General features: G+C 45.8%; 1 protein-coding gene across 1 annotated transcript in view; it reads left to right on the top strand.

Moving 5' to 3' along the window:
- Positions 1-12017, top strand: part of LOC138301783 (taste receptor type 1 member 1-like) — a 90411-nt gene extending 78394 nt beyond the window's left edge. Inside the window, exons 6-7 of the mRNA XM_069242285.1 lie at positions 3680-3797; positions 11080-12017. Of these exons, the coding sequence (XP_069098386.1) occupies positions 3680-3797; positions 11080-12017 (1056 nt within the window). The remainder of the gene's footprint in view (positions 1-3679; positions 3798-11079) is intronic.
- The last annotated feature ends 348 nt before the right edge of the window (positions 12018-12365 follow it).

Raw genomic sequence — 12365 nt, 5'->3', positions numbered from 1 at the left:
TGCAGTGGCACCGGGGCCCAGAGACCTATGGACTTCACTCAACTCTAATTACTGCTGTATTTTCCTACAGAAATTGCAGTCAACCATTTTCCTTTGTTACTCCAGGACCCATGACACCCATGACACTGTTACTACGCCACTTGTTCTTTCCATCTTTACTCCTGACCCCCTCTTTCCTTTCACTCTCCAATCGGTCCAAAATGATATTTTTGTTATGGTATTTTGAGCATTACATTCTAGTGCCAAAAGTTTATTTCTAATAAAGGTTTATATGATAATTGTATATGTTTGAGGATGAAGGCAAATAGAAGTACTTTAGTTAAATACCTGGCCACTGGAATTATGTGGCAGGAAAAGACAAAATTATGAGACAGGGTTGACCAATGTATGTGGCAAGAAAAGCCCAGTTATGAATTTACAATGCCAATAGTTCTAACTCAAGAAAATGTGATACCTATTGGACTGCAAATGCATGTGTTCTTTGAATTCTAGGATGTGTAGTTCTGTTTTACTATGGAATAGACAAGACTACAAGTCCCAGCACTCTAAGAAAAAACCTGGGCTTGAGCAGCACATCACTCATGAACCTGGGAATCTTGGCTGGGCCGCAGATGAAAGAAGTGGGGCTGGTTGGAGCATGATTACCAGGGCTGCTTTTGGGTCCAAGTCTGGCCCACTATTGTCTCCAGCGTAGTGCAGTTGGTCCCACCCAGCAATCAAATGCTGGTACTGATATTACGATGCCAACCTGATCCTACTCCTTGGCATCAGGTAGACCTGTGACTGCATGTAGGGAGCTTGAATTTACCCTGCCCTGTTGGTGTAAGTGGCTTGGGGCAGTGGCACAAGCAGGTCACAGCCTCCTGAAAGAAGCATTTGCAATTCAATGGGTATAGCGTTTGCTCGAGTTAAAGCTATTAGCATTGTAAATTCCTAACTGGACTTTTCTTGCCACATAAATTGAAAATGTAAAGTAAAACAGTTGACAGAAGCAAGCTGATTCAAAGCGCCACCGCCGCCCTGAGTGTGAGCGCAAGTTATTGGCTCCCTGCGGAAATGGCTAGAAAGGATCACGGCTGGGATAAAAGGTAAACCGAAACCAGAGGAGAGGCCATCACAAAGGAGGAAGCGTGACATAGTGTGATAGCCAACAAAAATGTTCACTTAGTGAAATCACCTGTGGGAGGGAACTCAGCACACAAAGGAGGGACATTTCACAAAATGCACCAATGAAAATGAAGCATTTTAAACAAGCACAACAAACAAAGAATGGCAAGAGTGGGCATGTTAAAAGCCCACAGAGAAATTACAACAGTGCTAAAAAAAACACTCGAACGGCTAGTAAAGCCTGGCATGGGAATCATGGGGGGGGGGCTAAAAGATATATTTTAAAGACACTGCAGTAAAACAACATTGAGTGTTTTTTGTCTTTTTCTGACCTTGAAAACGGTCAGATAGGGCTGAACTGAAGCACTGAACGCATTGTTAACAATCTGAGCGTCCCTGAGTGCAGTGCGGCCAGCTGTTGCCTTTCTTCACTCCCAGTGGATGCGTGATTTATGTGAAAACCCATGACTGCACTCCCCATCTCGCACTCCATGCATCCCCTCCCTCCCTTAGGAGGAAACAGATATACGAACCCCAGAGGCGGCAGGCAGGGTTCGAGCCTCCTCTTCCAAGAAATATCCCTTGCTCTGATAAATGATATATTCGGGCAAAAGTGAGAGGCCCGTGCACGAGGAAAACAGCATAGAGCCCTAAATAAAATAGTTAATTATAATGGGATATGAATTATTCCAGGGCTATCTCTCTTTGGAAGGCATAATTGCAGGAAGCCACCAGGTTTTAAATAAGTACATACCAAAAAAACAAGGGCACTTTCCTTCAGATTACACCTTACTTTCCTACAGTCCACATCAGAAGGGACGGAGGGAATTAAAAAGAGATCACGGTCGATAATGGCCTAATAAGACTTGGGTAAGAGTGCTATTGGGAGTAGGCCGCTACTAGCTCAGCACAGCGCTCAGGATACAGAACTGTCTTCGAAGCCAATACCGCTCTACTCAGAGGCATTACCGCTTAAGTGCTTGTTTAAGATGTCTGCCGAAAATGCAGCCTGCACTACTCACTTGAGGCATAATTAGGCCTCCACTGTGGGTGAGATTCACACATTGTCCATGCTTAAGGGTGACAAGGAAAACCAGGGGCAGGCATGGGAAGGGGACTCAGACGGTATTCCTTCCGCTGGGATCCTTCCCTTACCTCCAGGCTGAGCTCGGAGGAGGGACAGGAGGGATGGCTGCTGCTGGCTGCGAAGCTAATATTAATGCAGTGATAGGAGGACTGGAAGGGCAACATGTAGAGTGCGAGGGCGGTTTCAAGGGACCCCTTAAAGAGACAATTCTAGTTATAGCCTTGTGGGGCCCAGAGCTGCCGTCTCAGTGTTTTGTGTATGTTTTTGTGCCTGTTTCTCATTTTTTACAGTGTATTTAGTTTGTCTGTATTTAAATGCAGGCTTGTGGAATCATGCTCATACAAACATCACACCTGCAGTCACTAATCAGCAGAGCACTCTCCTTGAAGCAGCTCCATAACACAGCAGCTGGTCTTTTCCAGCTATGGCTGAAACAACAAGGAAACTAAATCTCTCATTCCAAACCAAGCCTGGGCTCTTAGAAAAACGAGGACGAGCTGGCCCTGGAAAAGCACCCCTCTGCTGTTGTTTTTTTGTTTGCAGAGGGAACTGGGGGGTGGGGGGTGGGGGGGAGGAGGGACTTGCCCGAGGAAGCTTGGCTGCTCTGGAACACACACCCACAGTGTAATATGAGAAGGCAAAAACAAAAAAAAATAGTCCCCTACAGAAGAGATAAACAGGACATGGCGTAATTATACAGTAGTGGGTCCCTGCTCCCAAAGAGAAAAAGGCCGGACAAAGAGGAAGAACTGACCACTAGCAAGCAAGGTTTTTAAAGGACCCTGCAACCAACAAATTAAATCGCTTTAAACCCACAGTATAAGTATACTTATACGCTTATGCTCAATGGCCATGTCCCGGTAGGCACCCTAAGGGAGGCACTACATGTAGGAGCTGATGCCCACAGTTGACATTTACGAAGAATGCTATTTTCTAAAGGGCCTGCATAAAGATGTTGTTTAGTTGTCTAAATTTTCAACAACACCAGGAATGCCTTCCTGAGCAGAGGGACACCCAGTTTCTCTTCCACACAGAACTGACAGATTTTAGTACAGACCAGTTCCTCTGCAACATCCCCACACAGCAGGGCTAGAGGATGCATGACTGAGGTCAGACTCAGGCCAGACCTGGGCTTCTGAGGGACCACCAGGGATGGAGAAGAGGCAAGATCCTGCCAGAGGCCTACATGTGGATAATCGTTTTTTAATGTAAATATAGGGATAATTCCAATATAAAGAAATGCATTAACAAATTACAGAAGCCAATATATATTTATTAAACAGTTCTAAAAATGTTGAAATACTTATTAGAATATTCCAATGATGCTTTTTCTGTTCCATTCATTATTTTAATATCTTAAACCTCGCAATTTGTAAGGACATTGCCACCCCTTAACAGCGGTTGATTATAGGTTGATCTGACGTTATAAATCAGTGAGTATTTATTTTTCCCAAGCCAACCTTTTGTATTCCCTTTTTGTTGTAGATCCCTGTGTCTGAGTGCTCACCACACTGCCAACCTGGCCAGATTAAGCGCCTGAAAGGCTATCACTCCTGCTGCTTCGACTGCGAGGACTGTCCAGGAGGGACCTATCAGAACGCAGGTAAATTCAGTATTGTTATTCGGTTTTACATGTGAGATGTGTTGGAGAAAGTAGACATCTGTTACAAGAGCATACATGCCAATAGACCCGATTCAAGCGGAACACTTCCAATTTTGTAAGACAAAGACAGGCTTTATTTTGGCTGTCTCCCACCTGAATTTGCCTCTGCTTCGATAGAACCCAGTGGGGAAAATCCACTTTCCCGGTTATTTTTTTTAGAAGTCTCCCACTTTCCTTTTCTAAAATGTTGGCATGCATGCAACAGCTACCAGGGTCACATAGGCCAGTGATTCCACCAGCGTATCCCTGGTGGGCTGTGGCCCTTGGAGGCAGGTTTCAAAAGTTCAGGACCCCACTGGTGCTTCTATCCCTTCCCCTGCTCTCCTAGGATAATTCCAGCACGCACAGGAGGCTTCAAGAGAGAGAGGGACTGTGGAGGGAGGGGAACGGTAGACAGAAGGCGACCAGACAGGGACAAGGGAGAAGGAGAGAGAGAAAATGAATTGAAGGAGAGAGATAGTTGCATTAGAGCAAGAGAGTGGGGCTGGCTTGAGCATTTTTGCCAGGGCTGCTTTTGATTCCCCAGTCTGACCCTGATACCTACAACCTATTTGCTCTGTATCTGGAACACTGGACTCTAAAAGGAATTTTTATGGGATTAGTGGCACAGTGCAGCACAACAAGTAACCTTGCTGTGCTGCACTGCATTACTGGGGAATGTGCAGTATTAATGTATACAGCACATTTCCATTTCTAACTTTTCTTCCGGCACTGGCAGGATGCAAGGGTGCCTGCAATGCATTCAGGATTGTTTCTGTGCAGGAAGGGACACCTTCCTGCTCAAAGACAATCTTTAGAGACATATCTTCTATCTATGAATGCTGCAGAATGCAGCACACATACAAAACGGAAGTAACAAGGAGAAATAAAGATATTTCTCCTTGTTACGCCTCTCCTAGTGAGGCATATCTTTTTGGCACATCCCCAGACTTACAAGGTTTGGAAAATCTGGAAATGCATCAAAAACCATGGGAGTTGCATGGGAACACCCATGCAACACCCATGCAGTGGCTTAACATAAGCTCCCACAGCCCCCATGGTGCCAGGGGCCCCCAAGCTCCAGGGGCCCCCCTCACCAAAAGTGGTAGGTGGTGGGCTGGCGAGGGGGAGCCCCCTCTATGTACTTTGCAGGGGGGCCACTCAAGTTTCATTATGCCACTGCACTCATAGAATGCATCCCTTGCACAGAGTAATGCAACGCAGCGATTTGTGCTGCGCTGCATTACTCCAGAGTTTTGAAGCCATTCAAAGGCACTCAAAGTGGCTTTGCTTGGCTTCAAAAATCTGACTTAGAGGTTTGCCTCAGACATGTACCATTTTGTGATGCAAACCTCTCATAAATATTCCCCTAAATCTGGTCATTCATTGCTCCAATGTTCTGCCAGAAAAAAACAGGTTTTGAAGTGGTGTGTGGCCAGTGTTGATCCATCAATTTAGCTAGATCTTCAGAAACCCAAAGAAGGTGGTGAGAAGGTGGTGAAATGGTTTGCTGACTCCCCACTTCCTTTGGGTCTCCACAGATCCAAATGAGGGGTGGAAATTGAGGGTAATAATGCCTTTGCACTCACAACCCCCTTCTACCATACCTTTTCCGAATTAGTGGATTATCTAATAGGCGAATGTACTTGAGGCTGGGAGAGATTCATTACGCTTCTTCCGTTGTGGCAACTGCTCCCTCCAGGCATAGCTGCCAAATGTTTAGTTTGCTTATGTGTGACATTTAATTGTTTTCATAGTACTTATGTTTGACACTTCAAATGCGTTATGTGTGCCACTCTGAGCTGTGTACCCATGTGCTAGGGAAATATATTGGACCGGGACTGTGACCGACAGTCTCCTGCTTTCCATAATAAATTTGCACATCTGCCCTGTCCTGTGATGGGCCCTAGCATTTGCAGTTGAGCACCATTCCCCATACACTTTCAGTGGGCAATTATCTCTGTGTTATGAGTACCTTAGGCTCCACAGGTTTCAAAGGTGAGCTATAGAAGTAAAGTGTTGTTGTTTTTTCCCTGGATGTGGACAGGCCTAAACCTGATTTATAACTTAAACTCGACAGAAAAAAAATCCCATCCCTGGAAGCAACAAAACCGGAGGACAATCCACTACTGGCACCAATCAACACAATTTAATCCCTAGGGTGAAAGAAATTCAACAGATATCCTCTCCATTTCCCCAGATCAAGCATCTCCACTAAAATCTCTAGGAATCCTCATCATCACACAGCTTCAAACCAGGAGCCAGATCGTTTGACTGCAAGATCACTTTGGCAGCACTATGAAGTCACCAAGGTGGTAATTCAGAGATAGATAACTGTATGCAAAAATACATTGGCAAACTTGTATGAGTGTATGAGGAGCTGATATCTGCACCTGAAAGGGCTGTGCCTATCCTCTCACAATGCAGTCTCCAACCCCCTGGTGTGTGTCTGGGGCCAGGCCTGGGCAAGGCAGGATCTTGTCAACAACAGAGACTTTCCTTCGAAGCTTTCCTTATTCAAAGGCAAAGTTGGCATAAGTAGTGGACCCAAAACCCGAGACTTTTGGAACACTTCTGGACCAAAAGGAACCTCTACCAAGGAGAAGACCTGAAGAGCTGGAGGAGGATTACTGCTCCTTTGCTGTTTGTGCTTTACTGCTTCTGTCTTAAAGAGGGCAAAGACACGACTTTGCTGGGTATCCTGCTTGTGAAGTTTCTCTAAGAGCTTGGACTGAGATTGCCTCCTTTTAAGAAGTTGCAGTGACAGCAAAGACTTCACTTACCAGCCTCTGGGCTTAGATGCTGTGGACCCTAACTCGCCAGGTGGTGACTATTCCAGTTTCTGGGCCCTTGGGAGTGAAAGCTGGTTGAAAACCAAGAAAAATCAAGTGCACTGATGCCGGACAATGCCCGGAATAATGCCAGTGCCTGACCCCGTGATGCCGCTTGCAACCGAAGCCGTGGTCCCCGCTGGAGTGCGACGACCCAGACTGACATCGCAGACCTGACACCACCACAGCCCCGCTGACGTCCTTTGACTTTGTGAGTCCCGAACGCCGTGTCACCGAGATCCGTGACACCCGATTCTGCTGCGGCACCTGCAGCCTGTGGTGTGACTGCAACCCTGTGAGGTTGCCCCACCTCGTCTTGACCCACCGGACTTGATGCCGCCGGAGCGTAAGGACCCAATGCTCCGCACCGCCGCCGCCTCATCCCCCCTGCTCTGCAGCAAGGACCCGATGCTTTGCACTGATGCCACTGCTCCGCAGCACTGGAACAGAAGCTGCACCAGATCCAGCAATGCCTCGCTTCCCCGACTCCGTGCACAGGCTTGTTTCCTCACTTTCCAAATGTACTGTACCTGGGGGTCCGTGCGACTCTGTGACCAGTGTCATTGGCTTCGGATTGTTGGGAACAGCTCCGTCACAATGCTGTGATAACACCAAATTGAAGCATTTGTGTTTGTAAGTGCTATATTTAAGTTTAATCTTTGAAAATTCATAACTTTGTTTGTGTATGTTAGATTTTTGTCATTTATGTCTTGTTTTACTCAGATAAATGTTGGCTATTTATCTAATATGGTTTTGAGTGATTTTGTGGTGTTGTCACAGTGTTAATGTGTGTGTTGGTGCAAATACTTTACACATTGCCTCTGAGATAAGCCTGACTGCTTGCGCCAAGCTACCAAGGGGGTGAGCAGGGGTTTTCTGAGCTGTGTATCTCCCTTACCCTGACTAGAGTGAGGGGCCCTGCTTGAACAGAGTGCAAACTGACTGCCAACTGGAGACTCCATTTCCAACACTTATCTTCTCACAGCTCTCTTTTGTTTGTATCCCCCTTTCTTCGACCGCTAATTCAGCTCCCCACACTGCCTTCTTCTCTGCTGAAATTCTCCTTTTTCCTCACTCTTTTCACTCTTCCTCCTCTCTTTTGTCCATTCCTCTTTCTTGTCTCCCTTCAATGTTGACAACTAACATGACATAAAAATAGCCACACATTTGGACAGGGTGTCACCCATGGTGGCTGGCAACTATGGCAGTGGAGGGGTGGGTGTGTAAAATAAATAGTTTAAAAAATTTTTTTTTTAAAAAAAAGTCACTTACCTGCTTGCGCAGACCCGTCCTCCTCGCTCCAGTCCTCTTCCTGACATCATTTCCACAGTCCCGGCTAACCTACTTAATCAATCCTGGTGCCACTCTATACTGTTAACCAGCATGAGAGAAGCAGCAGGATTGGAGGGAGCAGCACCCGAGGGCACTATAGGTTTCTGAAGGCTCTCAGTCTAGCTGTCTAAGACAGCTGGGTTGAAAGGTTTATATTGCGCATGTCAGGATGGCCGTCGCAAGACGGACGGCCAAAGTGACATGCACACTATAAACTAGTGCGGAGGCAGTCGACCACTGCTGCTCCGCCCTGTCCTGACACTTGGTTAAGGACGGGTTGATGAAAAATAAAAAGGTAATGGGTTAACTTCATTGCCATTATATTTTTCGTCTCTGGGTTATTTCTTGGGGCATTTTAGTGAGGCAATGCTCCTCCGCTCAAATGGAGGAGCCACCCCTGGGTGTTACTCATTTGCACTATTTATTTAGATTCCTTTAGTTCACAAATATAATTTGTTTGCTCCAGAAATATTACTTTGCAAAAAGAACAATTGTGACTATGAAAAAAATATTTGGTATTCCTTACTCCTATTACTTAGTGAAAAAAAGCAAAACATGGACCAATACATTGCGGGTTTAGGGCAGGAATAATTTTGACCAAACATGTCTCTATTTTGATCTGGTATTACAGTGATGGTTGCTGCTCAAGTCACTATTCTTGCTATAAAGTTAGGCTCACATTTTCTCGTGCCAGTACAGCACTCCGAAAGTTTCCACCTGTGATAGCATAGCAGATGTTTAATTACAGGACAAATACATTCCGATGCGGAGACAACCACTGAAATGTGTTAGTTTAACCCCTGATGCGTGAGACTTGGCAGGCTTGTCCACGAAGAGATTAGCAGTTATCCAGAGGGCAGGTCAGAGGCAAGAGAGGGAGGAGGAGCAGTATTGTTTTTCAAAGTACTTAGACGGTCAGACAGTTTTTGTCACAGCAGGTGGGAAAGAGCGGCTTGACTTTTGGCATCTTTAACAATATTTTAATGTGTGACTGTTACAGAGGGAGGCAAGGGTGCCCAACGTGATGTCAAACATTTTTTTTTTTTAAGTTGGCTGGAGGCAGGTAGGGGGAGTAGGAAGCATATTTTTGTTTAATTTATCAGAAGGGGGAGGCAGCCTGTGATGGAGATGGGGGAATGAAAAAGAGCTATTTTGAGGAGTTCACCCATGCCTCTTCTTGCCATGCAAAGCGAATCGTGGTATCAGCTTATTGTAGTCGCAGAACAGGACTTAATGTGCAACAAACATTATAAATGGTGTAGCTGTCAACTATGGATTGGTTTCCACCTCAGAGTTTCCAGTGATATCATGAATAACTCGAACTTCACTCTTACGTCTCAGGCAAGCCTAAAACACATGCGCAGTGCGCTCTCTCCAGCCTGGCACTGTGTTGCAGAACTTGAGAGAGCACGCAAATGCTCCCAGTCTGCCTGGGAGCGCCCTGGCTGGGTGCTCCTAGCCAATCCTAATCCTGCTCTGAGTAGCGTCAGGATAGGCCACACGGCAGGCTGGGAGACTGTGCCTGCAGCCTGTCTGCAGGAGAGGAGCAGCACAGTGGTAACAGCGGCAGCAGCAGCAGTTATGTTTTTTTTAAAATTACTCCCCCACCTGCGCGCGTGTCACCCTGCCCCTACTGAGCACCTCGAGCCGCTCCTGGATGTCAATGCATTGAAAATCAAAATCTGTGTTTCTCTGCAGTCCTGTCAACAAGGCAACCACTTTTCCACTTATCTTATCTTTACTGGACCCCTCCTGGGGACTCAGAAGTTTTTGGATTAGCAGAGGAAGACCCTTCATCTCACCAAACTACCATGTCTGACCTCAGATCACTACAGTGATACATCAGAGAATTTTAAGGAAACACCATCCCCTATTTAGGGCCTGCCACAGGTGAATAAACGCCTGTAGTGCACAAATAAATCTGAAAAGATCTACAGTAGTTTTCAGTAGCCCTTACACAGCATGGTATTGGCACTTGCTCAGACAGGAAGGTGGCACGAGAACAGAGGGATGTGAAAAGGGCAGCAGGATGCTGGTGAATAATTAATAATACACATGCAAAAAAGCTGCAAAGAGAGCTGGGGTGGGTGGTTTTAAATATATGAGAAGTTTATTGGGGAGAGGAAGATGAGGCGGAGGGTGTCAGGAGAGTAGGGATTTTTCCTTTTTTAGTAATTTAAAACAAAGGGAGGAAGGGAGGTGGGACATGGTGGCAGGATAGCAGGGACTTATTCTGCATATTTTGTGAAACGATGCATAGGAGGGATAGAGAGGGAGGAGGGAGGAGATGCAGTACTGGCATGGGTTCTTTGGCAAGGGTATCTGAAGTCCATGGGGTTTTGATGGAGGACATATTTTCTCCCACTGCTACTGTTCCCTTAAGCAGTTGTTTTTTAGCGCAAATTGCTAGGAAGTCTACTGCTGGCCCCATGCATAAAACTAAAGGTATAAGTGGGTAGCTAGCAACAAGAGGGTATGTTGGTCCTCTGGAGGTTCTGAGGGATGCCCCAGGCAACTAGAGTTTTGCTCTTTTTATCTATTTCACTGCAGACCCTTTGGTGAAAAACAACCAACTTGATGAAAGTGACTCTTCACTTCTGTACATCTCCCATTGTAGGGGCAGTGGCCAAAGACTGGATTAGGAAACAGTGTTGCAAAACATTCAGTCCACAAAATGCATACTCACCTTCGGTGGTCATAATAGTCTTCTTTTGCAGACAAGGTCGTCTAGCTCTAGTGGTCTGAGGAGTCATACTGCAAAAGGTAGCAGGGATCACTTGTATTAAATACATCAACATTTACTGTATGCAGGAGAAAAGATATGGCCGTCAAGTAGCAAGCAAGTAATAGCGCAGAAAGGAAGAAGTGGCAAAACCCTTCCCACTCAGACCTTCTCCTGCACTCTCCACCTCTACTTTTATAAATCTCTTCAGCCTTTGGAATGTCACACACTATCTTCTGTATTGTCTCCCACAAAGTACCATCACTGACCTGCTGTTCTGTGCAATTTGAGATATGATGGAACAAAAATAGATGTTCATAGATGATTAGCATTTTATATGTTTGCTGTTTATTTTCAGATCAGGAAAAGTGCTTGGAGTGTCACCAAGATCAGTGGTCTTTGCCGAAAAGCGAAGCCTGCAGTAAACGGACAGTGGTATATTTGGCCTGGCCAGATCCGGTAGCATGCACAGTCTCTGCACTGGGGATCTTAGGTCTCATCATCATTGTGGGCACAGTCTTCATCTTCAAAACCCATCAAGACACACCAGTGGTGAAGGCTGCTGGTGGCAAACTCTGCTACCTCATGCTTTCTTCTCTGACTGTCACCTATATTAGCATGGGACTCTTTGTTAGCAAGCCCGCCGCTATCCTTTGCAAAATCCGGCAGCCACTGTTTGCAGTAAGCTTCGCTGCCTGTGTGTCCTGCATCCTGGTTAGATCCTTCCAGATTGTATGCATATTTAAGATGGCAGCGCGGCTGCCCAAGGCCTATGACTACTGGGTGAAATACAACGGTCAATACATCTTTATCGCTACAGCCTCATGCATTCAGGCCACCATCTGCATCCTTTGGATGTTGTTTGATACATCAGTGCTACATTCTGACTATGAGTTCTCATACCAAGAGATCTACTTGGGGTGTAAAGAAGGTAACTTAATTGGCTTTGGTGTTATGCTCTGCTACAACAGCCTTCTCTGTGTTGTGTGCTTCATGTTTGCATTCATGGGGAAAAACCTACCCAAAAACTATAATGAGGCAAAGTGCATCACCATCAGCATGCTGGCCTACTTTATCTCCTGGATCTTCTTCATCCTCACCTACTCCACAGCACGGGGAAAGTACGTCCCAGCCTTTCAGGTCGTTGCTGTCCTTTCCAGTTCCTATGGCATTCTCGGGGCCTACTTCTTTCCCAAATGCTACATTATCCTCTTTCAGCCTAAAAATAATACCACTGCCTACTTCCAGACCTGCATCCAGATGTACACCACCAAAAAAAGGGAAGAGGTGGACTAGGGCTTAGTGGTTTGCAGATAGCACAAGGTTCACATCTCACTGTGCACTGCCGGTGCAATTTATGTGACACTACTTCAAATTGTCAAGATTTGGGTCCCTATAGGGTGGGATTCACCTTTGTCAGTCCTGTTATTTCAGTGGCGTGATGTTGCCTTGCCTGTATGGGATTGGTTCTTCGCACCTTCAAATCCTATCTCAGGTATTGGGAATGTGCCCCTTAATATTTAGATTCTAAAAACTTCAAATGTGGTATCATGTATTAGTAGATACATCCTCAATTCCTAATTACAGTCAAAACACTTAAAAGGAAAATAATTTGCATCACTGTGAAAATGTGTAAAAGATCTG

The sequence above is a fragment of the Pleurodeles waltl genome, chromosome 6, assembly GCF_031143425.1.
Source record: "Pleurodeles waltl isolate 20211129_DDA chromosome 6, aPleWal1.hap1.20221129, whole genome shotgun sequence".
Taxonomy (NCBI): Eukaryota; Metazoa; Chordata; class Amphibia; order Caudata; family Salamandridae; genus Pleurodeles; species Pleurodeles waltl.
The sequence above is the reverse complement of the archived record's forward strand: the minus strand, read 5'-3'. Positions and strand labels throughout refer to the sequence as shown.